The sequence below is a fragment of the Spermophilus citellus genome (genome assembly GCF_964194105.1).
Source record: "Spermophilus citellus genome assembly, chromosome: 5".
Taxonomy (NCBI): Eukaryota; Metazoa; Chordata; class Mammalia; order Rodentia; family Sciuridae; genus Spermophilus; species Spermophilus citellus.
The window spans coordinates 60,741,723-60,764,812 of NC_138186.1; the positions used below are offsets into that span (position 1 = coordinate 60,741,723).

General features: G+C 34.2%; 1 protein-coding gene across 2 annotated transcripts in view; it reads right to left on the reverse strand.

The window, feature by feature from the left end:
* Positions 1-23,090, reverse strand: part of SUPT3H (SPT3 homolog, SAGA and STAGA complex component) — a gene marked incomplete at its 3' end in the record, with an annotated part of 501,076 nt that overhangs the window by 252,197 nt on the left and 225,789 nt on the right. For both annotated transcript variants that reach the window (XM_081296142.1, XM_081296141.1), the window contains exon 3: positions 19,553-19,637. In XM_081296142.1, the coding sequence (XP_081152268.1) occupies positions 19,553-19,637 (85 nt within the window). The remainder of the gene's footprint in view (positions 1-19,552; positions 19,638-23,090) is intronic.

Sequence of the window (23,090 nt, forward strand, 5' to 3'; positions counted from 1 at the left end):
TTCATCAGCATGGGCTTGGGCTAGCTCCCAGACCCGTCGCCTTTCCTCAGGGAGAAGTGTATTGGCTAAGAGCATGTAGATGTCATGATGAGTGAGGCTATATGCCTGCAGGACCCATTGAAACTCCCGAATGTAAGTGGTGGGGTCAGTGGTGAATGAGCCTAGCTTTCTCTCTAGCTGAGTAATGTCCGACATGGAGAAGGGCACGTGGACTCTGATGACACCCTTGGGACCAGCTACCTCATGAAGGGGTGCGATTGTCTTGGGGGTGGGAAGGAGTCCCTTAGACCTGGTAACAGGAGGACTGAAAGAGGCAGGCGGCGGACAGGAAGGAGAGGGAGGGGAAGGGGGTGTCTCTGCGGAGGAGGAGGTGGAGCAGGCAGAAGAGGGCGGAGGGGAGGGGGCTGAGGATCCGTGGAACCAGGCGGAGGAAGAGGAGGGTATAGCGGGAGAGAAGGAGCAGATGGGGCTGGAGGATAAGGTGGGGGTTCATCTGCTGGGTCAAATGAGGAAGAATCTGCGAAGCCAGGAGTAGAAGTAGGGGAAGGGAGGGGTTTGCAAGCAAGGAGGACTTGAGAAGGAGAGCATGAGGAGCAGAGAGCAGGGTGCTGTGCGAGAAGGCTAAAACCTTCAACGCAGGGAATCTCCCTCCACTTTTTTAGACGCTGGCAGTAGTTAAAAAGGTCTCGAAGGAGGTTTGAATCTAAGGAGCCTTCTGGAGGCCAGTGATTGCCATTATCCAGTGGATATGTAGGCCAATCTTGGGTACAGAATTTGATTAAAAGTTTGGGCTTGATGTCTGGTGTGAGGGAGAGTGTGGCCAGATTTTTTATTAAACATTTGAGGGGTGAGGCTTCAGGTATAGACGAAGAGGTGCCCATAGTCACAGGGAGAGATGGAAGAGAGAAAGAGAGAATAAGTGTAAGCGAGAGAGGCAAAGGGAAAACCCGGTCTGGAACGGCGTCCAGGAAGCCCAGGGCAAACGGGGGTCAGGTGGGCGTCCCCAAAATGACCAGCCGTCGCCAGGAACTGCAGAGGGCACTACCTGGTCGTCACCAGTGGAGTGCGATCTGTGAGACCCAATGGGGTCGGAGCCACGGGCAATCTGACGTCAGGAAAGTTTTCGACCGCAGCGGAAAAAGTCAGTAATGAAAACAGAACTCCTGTTCCGGCGGAACGCAGTTCCAGGCCGGGAGTTCAGTTTTCCCCGAGTAGAAAGGCTAGATACAGTAGCCAGCAGGAAATAGGAGCAGCAGTGGAGCGGAGCAGCAGCAGCAGTGGAGAAGGGAAAAACCACAGAACCTTTCGTGTAAACTCAGAAGCCTCACGCCCCAAAGGGAAACGGATCACCAGAGGGTCCACTGCGGCCAGTAAAGGCCTTAGTGGTGGGAATTCCCTCCCCCCAACAGGCGTCCGGAGTGTGCCGGGTGATCAACGGTCACAGTACCAGCTGTAGCCCGAAGGGAGTTGGCGAGCCAGGGTCAGGGGAACCTTACCTACGGTCGAATCAATGGTGAGTGCAGAAGAAGCCGCGTCTGAAAACAGCAGACTTTGGGCGGAGAGTCTTCGGCGGGGCAGGGGACAGGGGACAGGGCTCTTGTTGGAAAGAGCTCACCCGGATCCTCACACAGGGCACCAGAATGAAAGAATTCCCCACGCAAAGACACTTCGCCGGGAGAATTCCAATTTTATTGCAAAAAGCTGTGTGCTTATATAGAACTAAAGGGGAGATGGTAGGGCTTAAATAAATGGCAGGCCACCCGTTTATTGGCAAGTTCTTCCAGATATCAGTTCCCGCGCCCAGGAATTAGTTCTCATTGGGGCTAAGGTTCCCCGCCAGCGAGGTTTGAAATTGGCGCTGGCGGGAGAGTTCACAAGGGCGGGAACTTTTCGCGCCACTGCAGAGAAGAAGAAGGTAGGAAGGAGAAGTCCTTAGGCACCATGTTGGGGTTTTTTCTCTGGGGTACGGCTGCCGTTTATACTTTTCCCAACAAAAACAAGTCAAGTTAAATACTAAAAATAAACAAAAACGGCTGGGAATACAAATCTTGTCTCAATAATTATCCTGAATGTTAATAGCCTAAACTCACCAATCAAAAGACATAGACTAGCAGATTAGATTAAAAAAAAAAAAAAAGACCCAACAATCTGCTGCCTCCAAGAGACTCATCTCATAGGAAAAGACATGAAGATTAAAGGTTGAGAAAAAATCATACCACTCACATGGAATGCGGAAGCAAGCAGGGGTTTCTAGCCTCTTATCAAATAAAGTAGACTTCAAGCTAAAGTTAATCAAAAGGGGATAAAGAACGACACTACATGCTGCTCAATGGAACCATATACCAACAAGACATAACAAACACAAATAGGTATGCCCCAAACAACGGAGCATCTCTGTTCATCAAACAAACTCTTCTCAAGTTCAAGAGTCAAATTGAGCACAACACAATAATTTTGGGTGACTTTAATTTAACACACCTCTTTCAACACTGGATAGATCTTCCAAACAAAAGCTGAACAAAGAAACTGTAGAATTCAATAAAGCAATCAAAAACTTAGACTTAACTGACATATACAGAATATTTCATCTTTCAACAGCAAATACACTTTCTTCTCAACAGCACATGGATCCTTCTCTAATAGCGACCATAGATTAAGCCACAAACCAACTCTTAGCAAATATAAAAAAGTAGAGATACTACCTTGCATTCTATCAGATTATAATGGAACGAAATTAGAAATCAATGATAAAATAAGAAATAAAAGCTACTCCAACACCTGGAGACTAAATAATACGCTACTTAATGAACAATAGGTTGCAGAAGACATCAAAACTGAGGTAAAAGATTAAAAAATTCTTAGAGGTGAATGAGAAAACACATACAACATATTGAAATCTCTGGGACACTATGAAGGCAGTTCTAAGGGGAAAGTTCATTGCATAGAGTTCATTCCTTCAAAGAAGAAAAAGTCAACAAATAAATGACGTTAACATTACATCTCAAAGCCGTAGAAGAAGAACAAATCAACACCAAAAGCGATAGAAATCAGAAAATAATTAAATCAGAGCTGAAATCAATGAAACTGAAATATTAACAATTGAAAAAATTGACAAAACAAAAAGTTGGTTCTTTGAAAAAATAAATTAAATTGATAGACCCTTAGCCATGCTAATGAAGAAAAGGAGAGAGAAAACTCAAATTACTAACATATGTGATGAAAAAAAGGAAATATCACAACAGACACTACAGAAATGCAGAAGATAATTAGAAACTATTTTGAAAACTTGTACTACAACAAAATAGAAAATATCAAAGGCATTACAAATTTCTAGAGTTATATGATTTGCCCAAATTGAATCAGAATGATAGCACAATTTAAGCAGATCAAATTCAGGCCATGAAACAGAAGACACCATCAGAAGCCTACCAACAAAGAAAAGCCCAGGACCAGATGGATACACAGCCAAGTTCTATAAGACCTTTAAAGATGAACTAATAACAATATTCTTCAATTTATTTCAGGAAATAGAAAAAAAGGGAGCACTTCCAAATTCTTTCTGAAGCCAATAACACCCTGTTTCCAAACTAGGCAAAGACACATCAAAAAAAGAAAACTTCAGACCAATATTGCTAATGAACATAGATGCAAAAATTCTCAAAAAAAAATTCTAGCAAATTGAATACAAAATCATATCAAAAAGATATTTACCAGGATCAAGTGGGATTCATTCCAGAGATGCAAGGTTAGTTCAACAATCAATAAATGTAATTCATCACATCAAAAGACTTAAAGATAAGAATCATATGATCATCTCAATAGATGCAGAAAAAAACATTAGACAAAATTCAGCATCCTTTTCATATTAAAAACATTAGAAAAACTAGGGATAATGGAAACATATCTCAACATCATAAAAGCTATCTATACTAAGCCCTAGGCCAACATCATTCTAAATAGAAAAACAATTGAAAGCATTCCCTCTAAAAACTGGAACAAGACAGGGATGCCCTCTTTCACCACTTCTATTTAACATAGTTCTTGAAACACTGGCCAGAGCAATTAGAGAAACGAAAGAAGTTAATTAAAGGAATACAAATAGGTAAAGAAGAACTCAAATGAGCACTATTTGCCAACAATTTAATTCTATTCCTAGAAGACCCAAAAAATTCCACCAGAAAACTTCTAGAACTAGTAAATGAATTCAGCAAAGTAGCTGAATACAAAACACCCATAAATCAATCACCCATACATTGCTGGTGAGACTGCAAATTAGTGCAGCCGATATGAAAAGCAGTATGGAGAATCTATGGAAAACTGAAAATGGAACCACCATTTTACCCAGCTATCCCACTCCTTGGTCTATACCCAAAGGACTTAAAAACGACATACTATAGGGACACAGCCACATCAATGTTTATAGCAGCACCATTCACAATAGCTAAACTGTGGATCTAATCTAGATGTCCTTCAGTAGTTGAATGGATAAAGAAAATGTGGTATATATACACAATGGAATATTATTCAGCATTAAAAGAGAATAAAATCATGGCATTTGCACGTAAATGGATGGAGCTGGAGAATATAAGGCTAAATGAAATTAGCCAATCCCAGAAAATCAAATGTCAAATGATTTGTGAGTTAAGGATGCTGATTAATATTATGATGCAGGCACTGGGGGAATGAAAAGATTAAATGAACTCTAGAGAGGGCAAAAGGGGAGGGAGGGGAAAGGAGGGGACAAAGGGGTAGGAAAGATGGTGGAATGTGATGGTCATCATTACCCTAAATAATGTATGAAGACACAAAGGATGTGACTCTACTTTGTGTACAACTAGAGATATGAAAAATTGTGCTCCATGTGTATAATATGAATTGTAATGCAAAAAAAAAAAAACCAAAAAACTGAAGCTTAATGAATGCAAATTTTAAAAATATTTAGGAATAAAGAGGATCTTAAGATTGAATAGTATGACAAAAGAACATATCCATACTAAACACTCAAGAAATAACATTGTTGAAGAAAGTTGGGGGGAGAATAAAGTTGCTTACTTGTGGCTCAGTGGTAGAATGCTTGCCTAGCATGTGTGAGGCACCCGGTTAGAGTCCCAGCACCACATATAAATAAATAAAATAAAGATCCATCTACAATTACAGAGAAAAAGATTTTTAAAAATACACATGTTGAAGAAGGGTGTTATACCTAGCCTGATGTGGTGGTATATCTTTTCAGATATAAGTCTGTAAGTATTATGTTGCACTATTTTATTTAGTAAAAAATAGGTTCAAAATAATAATGATTAAAAAGGTTACTGAGTGCTAGCAGGGATGTGGCTCGTGGGTAAAGCACTTGTTACCATGTATGAGGTCCTGGGTTTAGTCCCCAGCACCACAAAAACAAAAGAAAACAGTACTGAAATTTAAGCTTTCTCCTGAACAGAAGTATCCTAGAAAAATTTCAAATTATTACAAGTTAACGTGCTCAAAAGTTTAACTCGGAAAAAAATAACATATGAACTTTGAAAATATGACTGGTTCTCCCCAAATTCTGCTACCTAAAGATTTTTAAGATATAAATGATAATACAAAAGTGCCAAGTAATAGCTTTTTCAATATTTCAGATAAGGTTTTCTGTATAGATTTTTCAAAGTAAAGACTTTTAAAAAATGGATTTTAAAAAGATAATTATTACTAGCATTAACAATAAAAGGAAAAGTTAACATCAAAATAGTGACTTATATTTTATAAGGCACAGTTAGAGCAATTTCTCATGTAAGGCCTAATAAGAGTCATTTAATAAACCTAAGCTTTTTTTTTATTTTTAGCAAAGTGGTCATTTATGGGGGCTTGAATATTCTTTTTTCCATCTACTGAACTCTCTTCTGTTTGTTTACCTATTTATCCTTTTCTCTGTCCCACCTCTCTCAAACTCTACATCACTTTGTACTTATGAACACTTCTGTGTTTTTCAAGCCTGTTTGGAGCATTTTCATACAGTATTCTGAAAACCGCTGTGGTTGAATGGAACAAAATAAGCATAGTAGTCTTTGCTAAAATATAAAATTTAAGAACTCAAAAATTTAGGAGAACATTCAAAGAATTGTTGAATAAAAAGAAATGCTTTAGCCAGGTATGGTTGCCCACACCTGCAATCCCAGTGGCTCAGGAAAACAGAGGCAGGAGGATCCCAATTTGAAGGCCAGCCTCAGCAACTTAGCAAGGCCCTAAGCAACTCAGTGAGACTCTAAGTAAAATACAAAACAGAGCTGGGAATGTGGCTTAGTGTTTAAAAGCCTCTGGGTTCAATCCCTAGTAACAAAAGTGGGTGGCTTTAATAAAGACTGTGTTCTTTTTTCAATGACAATTAAGTTCTAGTCCAATCACAATTATAAAATGAAAAGGTATAAAGTATGTGGAAAAGCTTCCAAAGTCCCTGTGATTAAAATGCACTGACAAATTTAGACAGGTTTCATCTACAGGTATTTTCCACTTAGACATGAAGTCATGTGGGAACTGGCAGGAAAGAGACAGGGAAATTCATGTACAATAAATTATCTAAACTGCCAAATAGAGTTTTAAGTTATCTAAGAATGTTGAGAATGAAAGAATTGTATAATATTCTAAAGCAGAAAAGTGGCCCCAGAAATACATACACCATATAAATCTTAAAACTCTCTGTGGACTGTCTTTGTCCTTGATTCTTTGTTAGTCTGAATATTTTAGATTTATGAATAAAATTTTTGGCTGTCATGAATTACTCGTTTTCCCTGGCAAACACTGTGTGAATCACTGTTAGGTCATTAACATATATTATCATATATAATGCCTGTGAGACAGATAAATTGCAATAGATAAACAGAGACTCAGATTAAGGAATATGCTCAAAATTGCATAAATATCAAATTACGAAGTGAAGATACAAAATCAATGATGTTTCTTTCCAATTAGGCTGATGTGGGGGCACAAACCTGTAATCCCAGCTACATAGGAACCTAGGCAGCAGGATTCCAAGTTCAAGGGCAACCTTGGGTAACTAAGTGAAAATCTGCCTCAAAATTTAAAAAGAACAAAATAAAACAAAAATTTAACAGGCTAGGACTATGCCTCAGTGGTAGAGCTCTCCTGGATTCAAACCCCAGTACAGGAAAGAGGGGATGTGGTTCAGTGGTAAAGTGGGTTAAATTCCCAGTACAGGGGTGGAGGTTGGGGGGAGACATGAATAGAAAATGTAGTAACAAGTATTTACATTTAGCTTTTTGTTCATCCATACCAGAAAGGTGTTATTTATCACAAAAAAAAACTCACCAAGGCAAATCTACATTTCACTTTGGTACACGTTAAAGTAAAAGTTAAAATACATATACTTTTCAAAGTTTCTTTCCAAGCATCCAGAATAAAAAAAAATTGAAAAGTTTCTGTATCATTCTAATAAATTTAAATATAAATCTACAAGTTATTTTTTTCTTCTCTCTCACATCAGAACGCAGTTTTCTTGAGCCTCCCCTTGGGTGAGGTTTCCCTTTCTTAACTTGTAACCAGCCCATTTCTAGGCAAGTACAGCATATCCCTGAAACACTACTCTCAAGTATTCTAAAACCATTTTTTAACCCTAAGTTTTTTATCAAAGCATCAAAAACATATGGGTCTAAACCCCTAATTTCTCCTACAAACCTGTTCTTCCCCCTAATATTTCTATTTCAAGCCATGAAGCTGTCATTCTCCCAACTGCTTAGGGATCATCTCTGACTTGCTCTCTCTTATCTTATCCCTGTATAGCAAAGAAATTCTGTATATTCTAAACTCCATACTGATTTTTTTTTTAAATAGGGTCTTTGCTCCTGTGTCTTTCATTCTAACTTCATCATCTAACTTAAAGCAGTGGCATATCTTGTCTAGACATTGCAATATCCTTCTTACTGATCTCTCCAGAAAGGGCATCTTGAGTTACTATCCTATATAAAAATGACAAGTCATGCTATCCATTTTCATCATTATGTAACTCTCTAAAACTTTTTAATAGCCTCCAGCTATCTACAGAATTACTCAGTCTGAAATTCAATGACCTTGAAAATCTGTTCCTAATTTTTTTCATCCCCTTTCCCCTGTATATCAGGAAACACTGCTCATATCCCAATTAGAAATACATATGGCTTGATCAGAGGTGATTTCATATAAAACTTTAATGGCTGTATTTGGTTCCATGGCATAAAATGCAAAACTTGTACAGTTTATCTGACATTTAAAAATACCCCTGACAACATCATTTAAATCCATTCTGATATCCAAAACTAACTTTAGCTATTCATGGATACTAAGTAGCTTATTATGGGAGAATAAAAACAAATAAGACAAAGAAACAATTCACTTTGATACTTAACTGTAAATAAAATAATTTATTAATTATCATTCCCTCTTCTAGAGAGAGTAGTCATTGAGTCTTCAATACTGACATGCATAAATAACTTCCTTCTTGCCTTGCATTAAACTGATTTCCTAACTAGCATAAAAGGAATAACAAATAAATTATATTAGAAATAACAACTGGATTTCAACAAATAAATAATGTTCATTCCAAGAAACTAAATTTCAGTATTTTCTCAAGAAAGACATTTGAAACTATTAGCTGTATCACTACCTGATATCTGAACTCTTTTTCTGCCTTTGGTAATGGGGATTGAACCAGAGACCCTCTATCATTAAGCTTCTTCCCAGACCCCCAACCTTTTAAAAAACTTTGGACAGGACCTCATTAAGCTGCAGAGGCTGGCCTCAAACTTGTGATCATCCTGTCTTAGCCGCCCAAGTAGATGGGATTACAGGCCTGTGCAACCACAACAGGCCTCATCTGATTTTTATGATGAGGCAATGACCTTGTTTTTTATTCAACATGATATAAAAATACCAAAGTTACTTTTTTAATGTTAATATGCTACTTTTTCTTTTAAAGGGAAATATTACTAAAAAGTGAATATCCAATAAACACAAGGTGTCTATGGCAACTTTATGTTTGTCAATGAAATCAAATCCTTTACAAAAAAAAATGATTGAAAATAAAAGCTGAGACTTTAGTGGTGGAATAAAAATTAAGCAATGAAAAACAATATTACTCTTTTTGTTATATATAGATTAAAAATTTGGCAAGGAATATTTGATTTTTATTTAGGCTATTAACATCAAATCTTATACCCTGTCTGCTGATCTTAATGAAAACTGTTTTTAGAGAGAAACTTTAAGAAGAAACTTCAGTAGAAAAAGACTCTACTAGAAATTATCTCTATGAAGTCTATGACCAATACAACAATACAGTCGATTTCTAGAAAAGCCCACAATGTTTTAAGTATCTTTTCCAAGAATGTTTATATTTATTCTTTGTTTCTAATTACCTTTGTCTAGTGTTCTACAAATGGCCCCTACTTTCATATTTTGAAATTACTCCTTATGCTTATATATGTTGTTAGCTACTGGGGCCATGCCTTGTGTTGAAGAATGTTAATCTTTCTCTTTACAAACTTAAAGTATGATAAATATTATAGACTTTGAAATTAAATTTTTATTTTCCACATCAAAAGAAGATTCTGCTTACCAACTTCGTGGGACCCCTTTTTTTTCACCATTTACCCTTTGCAAAATACAAATTCTATTCTGAAAGGAATACTCTTTCCACTTCAGAAAGCCAGGGAATGCTGAGAATTACAAAGGACCTGAGAGACATACAGTAAACTCAGGTAAATATACATTAAAACAAAGAAAACAGCATTTTTCAAACAAAAGACTCCCAAACTCTCTGGAGAAGAAACAATTTCAATTATCTACTGCTTAGAAGTTGTATGACAGGAGCAAGTTGCTTAATCATTCTGGTCTTCAGTTTCCAAATCTATAAATGAAGACAGCATCTTCTCTGTACGTATGCGGAAACAGTATATAAACTATTTTTTTAAGCTGCCATTCTGTCAAAACCAACATAGAAAAAAAGGTTAAATATAATTTTATTTAAATTTCCTTAAGGATATTTCCTAAATCAAGGAATCTTTACAAAAACCATTTGTGGGTAAGAAAGTTTTGGTCTTTTTTTTTTTTTTTTTTTAAAGAGAGAGTGAGAGGAGGGAGGGAGGGAGGGAGGGAGAGAGAGAGAGAGAGAGAGAGAGAGAGAGAAAGAGAATTTTTAATATTTATTTTTTAGTTCTCAGCGTACACAACATCTTTGTTGGTATGTGGTGCTGAGGATCGAACCCGGGCCGCGCGCATGCCAGGCAAGTGCGCCACCACTTGAGCCACATCCCCAGCCCCAAGTTTTGGTCTTTTAAGAAACATCTTCTATACTCTATATAATGAAATTTCCAGATTAATTTTTTAAAATGTGAAATTTTATTTTTGCAAAAGCTTCTAAGTGACTACCTTCACTTTCTAAAGACTGTCTTGAATATATCAATTTGTCTAATTATTTCAAGTCTTTACTGGCTGCAAATATCAATCTAACATGCTATATAAAACAAAGTGAAGGTTTTTTCCACCAAAAGGTTTAGAAGGCTTTAAATACTTCAATATATATGTTTTAGAATGTAGCTTATAAATTTTAAAACCAAGTAGATGACCTAAAATTTTGTGTATCTGAGGGCTTTTTAAAAAAATATTTAATTTTGGTTCTACACTTTAACAACTCCTTGCTACTTCTTATCAACCTTTATTTTAGTAACTAATTGCTTTGATTCTCTGCATTCTGGTATACTGCAAAAAGGAAAAGCAGACAAACTTTTAGATTAAACACACCCTGATTAGTAAGCATGAATTTCAGAGTACTATTCTGACATTTATTACCTAACACCAAATTCTTAGCTGGATTACAAGCAAAGTCAGTAAAATTTACTAATAAATAAATGCTATTTACTTAATTCTTTTCTAATTGACACACATATTTTAGTGGACCTTAATTATCTTTTCATTGAAAACTCAAAATCAGTTTCATTCTCAGTGCTTCAACTATAAATAATGCCTTTTAAATTTCATATACATACAATACAGAATTTCATAGCAACTTATTTAGCAAAATATAAATTCATGATGGATGTGATGAGTTCTTTTCATAACTTAAAGGACTAAAAATAGATATTTAAAAAATAATTGTTACATGTTATTCTACAGTAGAATATATGAAACTGAAATCCAAAAAAATTAATGAAAGCTTCTAATTGAATTGATATAATAAGATAAAGTCAAACTGAGTTGAACTTTTCTAAATTAAAAGCTATACAGAAATAACAGGTTACTTTGAAACCTGAAAAAACTGGTCTTATATGCTATAATGTTATTAATATTATTGTATTTTATCATATGTATTATCAAATAATATAAATAAAATCTTTATCAGACTGGCTCAAACACAGTAGATACTTACTAACTCCTACTTCCTTTCCTGCAAAATCACTACACCAATGGAGTAATGGCAGCATTGGAGAAAGAATATGTACAGTTATTGATAAAAGACTTTTCTGAAGATCTTGAAAAGAAACTGGAAAATAGGAATCTAAACTTCTCTTAGTTCAGCTACAGAAGAGAACACAAAATGTAAATGAATGAGAAAAGAGCACCTGCACAACATTTTCCAAATTAAAAAGCATTAGAAATAACAGAAAGAGAGACTGAGAATTCAATAAATGTTAATCCACATGGGAGATTTAACAATTACTCTACACATTTAGTTCCCCAGATGGTATTTGTAAACTCATATATCTCATTCATGTAAGCACCAAGTAAATACTAGTTTGCTGAGTCATATATATATGCTCTAATGTTAGTAGAAAGTCGAATGTCTGGTTAGCTAAATGACAGTTTCCATCATATGATTCATTAGGTCTCCGTGGGACCTCTACTTCCTTTATTTTATGCAATCATAAATTATATTCAATTGTCTTGTTTTGATAACTCTTATAATTGAAGTTCTCACAGGAAATTTTATTGAAAATTTAAAACATACACATAAAATATTACTGAGGTGGCAAAACTGATAGCCTCAGTGAACTGGTCATGAGAATTGAACAGTACTTTATACAAGATCTGTCTATAAGGAGATTAACTGCCAAATTTAAAACTATTAGAATAATGGGGAGGGAAAAGATACTTCATATATATATATATATATATATATATACATACATACATACATATATGTACATACATAATTATAGGCATATGTGTCTATTTACATGTGTATATAGATAGATGTATGTTAGTGTTTCTCAAATCTCATCCTTGGACTGTTTGGATTACAAAGATATTGAAAGTATATTTAAAATACCGACTCTTTAATTCCACCAGAAGACATTATTTAAAAAAAAAAAATCTCTTAGGAATCTAGAATTTCACATTCTGCAAAGAATTCTCACACACTTTGATGAGAAAAACTGAATCTGCATTTAAGGAGAATTTAGATTTTATAGGCACCACCATGACATAAAAGATTCATTCAACTGAAAAACTGAACAGCAATCCAATATATATATGCTTTTTTTAAACAAAAAAGAGGCTAGAGGATACACCAAGAAGAGTGAAGAAATATGAGCAATAGTATTGACTTTCCATATTTTCTTTCACATTGAGCTTCAGATGAAGGTATTAGGGTCCTTCCACTGGAAAAAAAGATAAATTAGCTGCAAAAGTCCTAGCTCACTGTCCCAGGGAGACACAACAGAGGATATATTGATGGAATCACTTTTGTTTCTTCTAAATAGAAAGCAACAAGAATCTAGGTGCTTTTTATTTCTTTCATAATTTGGTATTAACTTCAAAAAAAGTCACACTCCCATTAACAGAGCCAAGTTGCAGATTTTTAAAAAAAAGGTAAATCATACTGGTAAATAACCTTTATTACCTTTGCCTATAAAATTCTATAATGTTGTTCCTCCTCCAGCTTTTGAAGGGAAGGAAGATTTCTTATAAAATGCATTACTTTTTTTCCAAAATTAACAAATAAGTTTTCTGGAAAATTTGAAGTTAAGGACTAAGACGGAAAAAACAGCAAAAATTTGTGGTATACTTCATAAATACTGGGTGTTTTACTCATCAAGGAAATAAGACTGGCCTGACTTGAGGGGATGGGAATGATCAGACTGTACCCAGTCTATAAGTAGAAGCAGCTATGAAGCTCAGATTTCCATTCTAAAATCAGGCCTATGTTGTCAAGCAATCCAAAGTTTCAAGAGAAGCTAGAAATCCTAAGTATTAATGGTAAAATGCTCTGGTTTTTAAATGTTGGCAACTAAATACATATCATTTTTTAAAAATCAGTGCAAATGAAATTAAAGATGTTTCTACATCACATCTTCAAGTCAACAGTTTATAAGCTCTACGCTGATACTTCCCTCAATTCAACTCAATAAACAGACACTGAATCCTATGAAAGACAATATTTTTTTTATTATTTATTTTTTAGTTTTAGATGGACACAATATCTTTATTTTGTTTTTATGTGGTACTGAGAATCGAACCCAGTGCCTCACGCATGCTAGGTGAGCGTGCTACCACTTGAGCCACATCCCCAGCCTGACAATATGTTTTTATATAGACATGAAGATACAAATTCATGAAGAATTTCAGGCTGACCTGATTCCTCTTCTCAAAACCCCATCTCACTTTTGCACATCAGCATTACCAGTTACCATAAAGTTTTCAAATCACTTCTTATGTATCTATATCAGAAAAAAACTTTATGCTTTTATTCATCTTTGGGTCCTAGACAGGAATTTCATCTAGTGTCATTCAAGAAAGTCTTTCTGAATAAATAAATATAAAAATGAATAAATAAAATAAAAATACCTAATAATTTACTAAATCAGAAACCAGATGAAACAATATACAGCAAATTGAAAACTAATGGATAGCTTTATTACACTTTTGCTTTTAAAACAATTTTTAAAAGAAAACTTTAATGTACTAAGAACACCTGAGAGCCATTTACATATATAATTTGAGACTTCGTGCTAACACATTAGTCAGATAGCAATTCCTTCATAAGAGCAAATCAACAGCAGAATATTTTGAGATATATGGCTACTGCATCTGGAAACATACCACAGCGCTGAAAACTCTGGTTTCTGAATAGTAAATTATAAAGCCTTATCCACACAAAGAGTTTTCTTCGGTGTTTAAGTCACATCCAATCATCACCAAGTGACATCACAACATAATCTATAGCTTAAAACAACAACAATTTTTTAAAAACTTATCAAGAGCCTAACCTAGCAGGTTCAATCTCAGAGAAAAAGAATAATAGGAGACTACCACAGGTATCCAAACAAGCAATTTATTTTTTAATTAAGCAGCTTAAATCTGGAATGATCTACTTCATTTTATTACAAATAAATTGCCATTTGTAATGTACTTTTTATTTTCATCAATATCTGAAAGAATAATTCTTAGATCACAGTAAAATAAACATGCTATGACCCCCCCCCCCAAAAAAAAGGACTCTGAGAATAAAGAAAAAAAATCAGAAACTGTACTCATTGAGCCAAATCAACTCAGGTTAAGAAAATCGATTAAAATAATATACATAGGGAATTTAGATGGAGTATGCACACTCTGCATTGCCTCTTCAACTGAAGACAAAGAATATCACAGAATACATGCGATATCTTTAAATTCGGAAAGTAAACAGTAGCAAGAAGACTGCAGAACGAAGTTCCTCAAAAGACTAGGCATGAACCACCATATGACCCAGATATACCACTCTTTAGAATTTATCCTAAAGGAGTAAAGTCATCTACCACAGTATTAAATGGTACATGCATACCCACGTTTACAGTAGCACAATTCACAATAGTCAAACTATGGAACTAGGCCACGTGGACACCTAGATCAACAGATGATCATGATGAATCGGGGGAAAAAATGTAGTATATGAGTATACATATATAGAAGAGTTGTATTCAACCATAAAGTACAATAAAACTCTTGTCTTTTGCAAGAAAATGGAAGGAGCATCATGTTACACAAAATAAGCCAAACACAAAACAAAGGTCATTATGTTTTCTTACATATGGAAACCGAGAGAAAAGGGGATCTCATGAAAACAGAAGGGAGATCAGCAAAGCAGAGAATGGATATCAGGGAGAAGTAAAAGGGGAGGGGAAAAGGAGGTACAGTGGAATTAAACAGGCCATATGAGCGTATCACAATGAAGTATACTTGTATGTATAATTCTATTTCACCAATAAATTTTTTTAAAAAAACACAGTAAGATGAGAAGAACACATACTTAGCATGTCGAGAGCCCTGAGTTAAATCCAAGCGCGCACACACACACACACACACACACAAAATGTGACTTTACAGTGTAGAAACTCAGCATCACCACCTTAAATAAGTTACCAAAGCTAATATCACAAATATGTCATATCAATAACATGAACCCCTTCAATAAGTATACTAAGAAGGATCTGTCACTTCTGTGGTAACCTTACCAAAAATTCATAACCTCATTCTAATCATAAGAAAACACTGCAACAACAGAAAGATAAAAGCATTCTATAAAATAAATAACCAGTAGTTTGCAAAAATACTAAAGATATGAAAAAAATGGAATACTAATAAACTATCATAGGAAGTCATAAAGACATAATATGTAAATGTACCATGGTATCCTGGATTGGGTCTTAGAACATAAAATGGGACATAGAACAGAGGGAAAATGAATGAAATTCAAGTAATATGGATAAATAGTATTATAATTATGTTATATCCTGGTTTCATCATCATATTATAATCAAAAAAGATGCTAACATTAAAGAAAACTGAAGGATATCTGGGCATTCTTAGTACAAATTATAAAATTTTTTATAATAAAATTCAAAATAAAAAATATTATAATAATTCTAAAAGAAAAAAAGTATAGTGATAAAATGACAGAAACTAGATCCCTGGTGGAATTTTTTGGATTTTCTAAATATAGAATCATGTCTTCAGCAAATAGTAATCGTTGGAGTTCTTCATTTCCTATTCATATCCTTTTAATTTCTATTGTCTGTCTGATTGCTCTGGCTAGAGTTTAAAGGGAAATGTTAAATAAAAATGGTAAAAGAGAGCATCCTTATCTAGTTCCAGTTCTTAGAGCAATTTTTCTCCATTTAGAATGATGCTGGCCTTGGGTTTAGCATAGATAGCTTTTACTGTGTTGAGGCATGTTTCTACTATCTCTAGTTTTTCTAGTGTTTTAACATGAAAGGGGTACTGTATTTTGTCAAATGCTTTTTCTGCATCTATTGAGATGATCATAAGATTCTTGTCTTTAAGTCTATTGATGTGATGAATTACATTTATTGATTTCCATATATTGAGCCAATCTTGCAACCCTGGGATGAGTCCCATCGATCATGGTGCACTATCTTTTTAATATGTTTTTGGTATGCAATTTGCCAGAATTTTATTGAGAATTTCTGCATCTATATTCATCAGGGATATTGGTCTCAAGTTTCCTTTCCTTGGAGTGTCTTTGTTTGGTTTTGTTATCCAGGTGATATACTAGCTTCATAATAATTGTGGAAGGGCTCCCTCCTTTTCTGTTTCATGGAATAATTTGGGAAATATTGGTGCTAATTCTTCTTTGAAGGTCTTGTAAAACTCGGCTGAGAATCCATCAGACTTTTCTGTGCTGGTATGCATGTGATGGTTTCTTCTGTTTCATTGCTTAAAATTGATCTGTTTAATTTGTATATGTCCTCTTCATTCAGTTTGGGTAGTTCATATGTCTCTAGAAATTTGTCGATGCCTTTGAGATTTTCTATTTTATTGGAGTATAAATTTTCAAAATAGATTGTAATTATTTTCTGTATTTTAAAAGTGTCTATCATGATATTTCCTTTTTCATCACAAATTTTAGTAATTTGAGTTTTCTCTCTCCTCTTTGTTAGTGTGCTAAAGGATTATCAATATTATTTATTTTTTTAAAGAACAAACTTTTTGTTTTGTCAATTTTTGAATTTTTTTTGTTTCAATTTCATTGATTTCAGCTCTTTTTTAAATTATTTCTTGTCTTCTACTGCTATTGGCATTGATTTCTTCCTTTTCTAGGGCTAAGAAATATAACGTTAGGTCATTTATTTATTCATTGACTTTCTATTCTTTTATTGAATGAGCTCAATGCAATGAACTTTCCTCTCAGCACTGCCTTCAGAGTGTCCTAGAGATTTTGATATGTTGTATCATTGTTCTCATTTACCTGTATAAGTATTTTTTCTATATTTAGAAGATCCAAATAATTCTACCAGAAAACTACTAGAGCTAAACTTATATCCTGCTAACACCCATAAATCAAATGTGTTCCTATATATCAGTGATGAATATACTTAAAGAGAAATTAGGCCCATTCACAATAGCCTCAAAAAAAAATAAAATAAAATACTTGGGAATCAACCTAACCAAAGAAGTGAAAGACCTCTACAATGAAAAATACAGAACACTAAAGAAAGAAATTGAAGACGGCCTTAGAAGATGCAAAGATCTCCCTCAGTCTTGGATAGGCAGAATTAACATTGTCAAAATGCCATGCTACCAAAAGCATGATACAGATTTAATGCAATTTCTATTCAAATCCAAATGACATTCTTCATAGAAATAGAAAAAGCAATCATGAAATTCATGATTTCATGTTATTCAAAAATAACAGACCCAGAATAGCCAGAGCAATTCTCACCAAGAAGAGTGAAGCAGGAGGCACAATATCAGACCTTAAATTATACTATAGAACCATAGTCACAAAAACAGCATGGTACTAGCACCAAAGAGATACACAGAATAATGGTATAGAAAGAATAGAAGACACGGAGACAAACCTACATCAACACAGTTATCTCATGGTAGTGCCAAAACATGCACTAGAGAAAAAATAGCATCTTCAACAAATGGTGCTGGTAAAACTGGAAATCAATATGTAGCAAAATGAAATTAAATCCCTGTCTCTCACCCTGCACAAAAATCAAATCAAAGTGGATCAAGAACTTAGGAACCAAAACATAAACCATGCACCTACGAGAAGAAAAAGTAGGCCCAAATTTCCACCATGTCAGCTTAGGAACCAAATTCCTCAACAAGAGTCCAAAAGCATAAGAAGTAAAGTCAAGAATCAATAAATGGGATGGAATCAAATTTAAAAGCTTCTTCATAGTTGGAAACAATCAATAACATGAAGACAGAGACTATAGAATGGGAAAAAATCTTTATCACACATACGAGCATTAATCTCCAGGATATATACAGAACTCAAAAAATTTAAAACCAAACAACAACACCCCCCCCCAAAAAAAGAAAACTCATCAATTAATGGACAAAGGACTAAATACATACTTCCCAGAAGAAGAAATACAATTGGTCAACAACCATATGAAAAAATATTCATCATCTGTAACAATTAGAGAAATGCAAATCAGAAATACACTTAACTTTGTCTCGTCCAGTCAGAATGGCAAATACCAAGAATACAAACAACAGTAAATGTTGGCAAGGATGTAGGGTAAAAGGGTACATTTATACATTGTTGGTGGTACTACAAATTGGTGCAACCATTATGGAAAGTGGTACAGTGATTCCTCAGAAAACTTGGAATGAACCACCATTTGACCTAGTTATATTTCTTCAGTTTATACCCAAAGGACTTAAAATTAGCATACTACAGTGATGTAGCCACATCAATGTTTACAGAAGCTCAATTCACAATGGCTAAACTATGGTACCAAACTAGGTGCCTTCAACAGATGAATGAATAAAAAAATTGTGGAATATATACAATGGACTAATACCAGTCTTAAAGAAGAATGAAATTATGGCATTTGCCAGTAAATGGATGGAACTAGAGAATATTATGCTAATTGAAATAAATCAATCCCAAAGAATAAAAGGCTGAATGTTTTCTCTGATATGAGGATGCTAATTCACAACTGTGGGGGGGGGAGGGGTACAATATAGGTACTTAGGATTAGAAGGGGGAACTAATGAAGAGGAGGGGTCATGGGGGAAAAATGATAGTAGAATGAAATGGACATTATTACCCTGTATGCATATATGATTACCAGACCTGTATAATTCTACATCATGTACAACAAGAAAAATAAGTTACACTCCATTTATGTATGATGTGTCAAAATGTGTCATGTAGAACTAATCAGAATAAAAAACATTTAAAAAGAAGCCCATTCAATAACTATTCCTAGAAATTTAAAGGAAAAAAAGTAGATCATTGGGTGCTAAGTACCAGAAGTTGGAATGAAAAACCTAACTGCACAGGGAAACAAGGGATTGTTTTTAGGTGGTGGAAAATTTCTGTATTATGATTGTTCTGGTAGTTAATGACAATAACACATAGTCAAAACTCATCAAATTATACACTTAAACAAGTAAATAAAATAAAATTATATCTCAATAAAAATGTGAAAAAAATTACTGATTTAAAAAGAAAAAAATTTTAAACTTTTTTATTTGGGTTGCAATCCCAACATAAGCAGCATTTAGAGAAGACATACCAAATAGATTATAAATGCATACCAAATAAAGTTATATATGCTCTTACCAGATTAATTAACTGAGTGTGCACCACATCTTCTACCAAAACTGCTGTTTCATAAAGAGGCCTCCTAGCATCACCTAAAGAAAACCTGCAAAAGAAAAAGAAATATAAACATACTAATATTAAGAATTGTAAATGAAGAATGGCAAAAAGTGAAATATATGTATTTTAAGAATCAGTTAAACAAAGAGAATACAAATTCTTGCTGAAAATGATCTAAGGATACAAAAGTTTTTATTGAGAAAGTTAATGTTTCTTACACAAAGTGTCATTTCCAAGGAAGAGTGCAGTATTATCTACACTATTTCTTGATTTGTATAGTATGTTAAAATGGCTTTTACTGTGTCAAAATGCAAGCCAAAAAACAACTACTTCAGAAAAGAGGCAACCAAAAGTTATTTCACATCCAAATCATCAATACCCAAGTACAACAGCCACATAAAAAGTTATTAAAACATGTGATATAAGAAAAACTGAAAATTGCTATGAAAATGACATCAATAATGGTTTACAATTACAAACAGGATTACAAATTGGTCTTAAAAGACTTCTTACTTTCATACAGTAGACAAGATGTGCAGAGACTGCCTCCAGGTAAAAATCATTTCAAATGCAAAATCATGAATTAAAATCTTTGATTCAAAGCATGTTTTAAGTAGCAGTAGAAAAGACAAAACAGAAGTCAGGTAAGATGTCAAAGTATAGTTCCAAAGAATAAGTATTCTAGACCCAAATTGAATAAGACTCCTTTGACAGCAAACCACAGCCTGAATTGAACTAGCATGGTATTCAATATACAGAAAAGAAAGGAGTCCCAGGAGTCCCAAGTAAGGTAAGAGGTATAGTTAACGAACCTAGTATAAAGTTGAAAAGATAACAGTCAGTTATAGTAAGTAACATTTTTAGTGCCTGAACTAGACAACCATCCATTTTAATGATGTACTTAAACTGAAGCAGGGCACAGTGGCAAGAGCCTATAATCCCATCCACCCAAGTGGATTAAAAAGGAGAATAATAACTTCAAGGCCAGCCTCAGGAATTCAGTGAGATCCTGTCTCAAAAAAAAAAAAAAAAAAAAAAGACCAGAGATGTAGCTAAATGGTAGAGGGGGTCCTGGGTTCAATTCCGCTCACAAAACAAAATGTACTTTACCTATAGAGGCTCTGCATTGAAGAAATACAAATCTTCCCTAAGAATTGTTAACCATAAATTCAACTTTCATAATATCAGAATACTTGATACCCATATAGAATAACAAAGCAAAAAAATTAGTTTAAAGTGATTTTATTGATAGCACTCATGGATACCTGGCAGCATCCCTTGAAGAACATATTTAAACAAACACCTGAAAGCATTCCCATTGAGGACATATCAAGGATCATTACTTCAAACTTATGATTTACAACATATACTAGGAAATAAATCATCATGAATGAAAGTGAGCAGAAGCAACAAATGGCAGAATCAGACCCATAAAGCTAAACATGCCTGAAAAATTAAATAATAAATTAACTATATAACTCATGTTTAAAAAATGAAAAGAACACATAGGAACAAATACAACACATTGGTTAGTTATATTTTTAAAAGCACCAAGGAGAAATATAAATAAAAAATATGATAATAGCATTTTAAAAATTAATGGGAGATGGGCTTGGGGCTGTGGCTCAGTGGCAGAGGACTTGCCAAGCATGTGTGAGGCACTAAGTTCGATTCTCAGAACCACATAAAAGTTAATAAACAAAATAAAGATATTGTATCCAGTTACATCACAATACCAGACCTTAAATATACACAGCTATGATTACAAAAACAGCATGCTATCGGCACAAAAACAAACTTGTGACAAATGGTAAAGAATAGAAGACACAGAGACAAACCCACATAAATATAGTTACATCAGACTAGACAAAGGTGCCAAAAATATTCACTGGAGAAAAGAGAGTTTAATCATCCTTTTTAAAAATAGGCTGGATGTGAAGAAATTGAAAATCTTCCACATTGCTGATGTGATATAAAATTGTGTGGCAGCTCTGGGAAAAAAGTAGGAGGAAACTTAAAAATATTAAACACAGAAATTGTATATGACCCAGCAACTCCACTCCTATGTAACACAGGAAAACAGAACGGAGTTTCAAAACCTACTTGCACAACAGTGTTCATATTATTCACAACAGCAAAGATGTGGAAACAACTGAAGTGTCCATATATGTATGAATGGATGAACAAAACATAGTACATATATTTCCTGGAAAATTATTCAGCCGTGAAAACAAAGATCTGGAACATAATGATGCATAAGTCAAACTTGAAAATACTATGTTAAGTGAAAAAAATCAGATGCAAAAGGGCACGTATTGGATAATCTTTTTTATATAAAATATATAGAATGTGAAAATTCATAGAGACAGAAAATAAAATAGAGGAAAGCAGAGAAATGAAGAGTTATTGCTTAATGAGAACAGAATTTCTGGTTTAGGATGACGAAAATTTCTGGCAAAAGACAGTGGAGATAGCTGCATGACACTGTGAATACATGTGATGTTATGAACTGTTTACTTAGAAAGAGTTAAATGGTAAATTTTATGTCATGTATATTTTATTACAATGTTTAAAGGATAAGAACTTAATGAATTTAAGAGCAGAGTTCATGAAGCTAAAAAAATTGTGTTCTCTTGGACTTTGCAGACTTTAGAACTATAAGCAAATAAATTTTCTATTGCTTGAAAAAAAATTGTGTTTAACAACATATCTGAAAAAAATCAACCATAACAAACCATGGATAATAAGAGACTATCATGACCAAAGCTATGCCAAAAATTTGGATACTGTAGTGAAAGGGATAAATTTCTAGGAAATATAAATAACCAAAACCAAACCAACAAGGAAGAAACAGAATACTTGATTAGTCCTATAAATTTAAAGAAAGTCTATCAGTAAATAAAATAAACATTTCCTCGCTTGTTATGTTTTACCCAATTTGCAAAACTAGGTCATTCTAACTTTACACAACTCTTTCAGAGAATGGAAACACTATCAAACTCACTTTTTGAGGCTAGTGTACCCTTGGTATCAAAATCAGAAAAAGAGCGGGCTGGGGATATAGCTCAGTTGGCAAAGTGCTTGCCTTGCATGCACAAGGCCCTGGGTTTAATCCCCAGCACTACACATAAAAAAAAAAATCAGAAAAAAGATTATAAAAAAGGAAGATTATAATTTCAGTCATCTACACAAATTTAAAAATAGTAAACTGAATATTGTAATGTATTAAAACGAAAAGGACAATATATCATGACCAAGTAAATATTATCCAAGTGATGATTAATTTTATGTGTCAAACTGACTACGTCACAGGATGCCCAGATGTTTGGTTAAATGTTATTCTCAGTTTTATTTATTTATTTGTTTGTTAGTTTTAATTAGTTATACATGATAGTAGAATGCATTTATGTACTTTGATATAGCATGCATAGATGGGATATAATTTCTTATTTTTCTGAGTATACAGGATGCAGAATCATATTGGTCATGTCATCACATA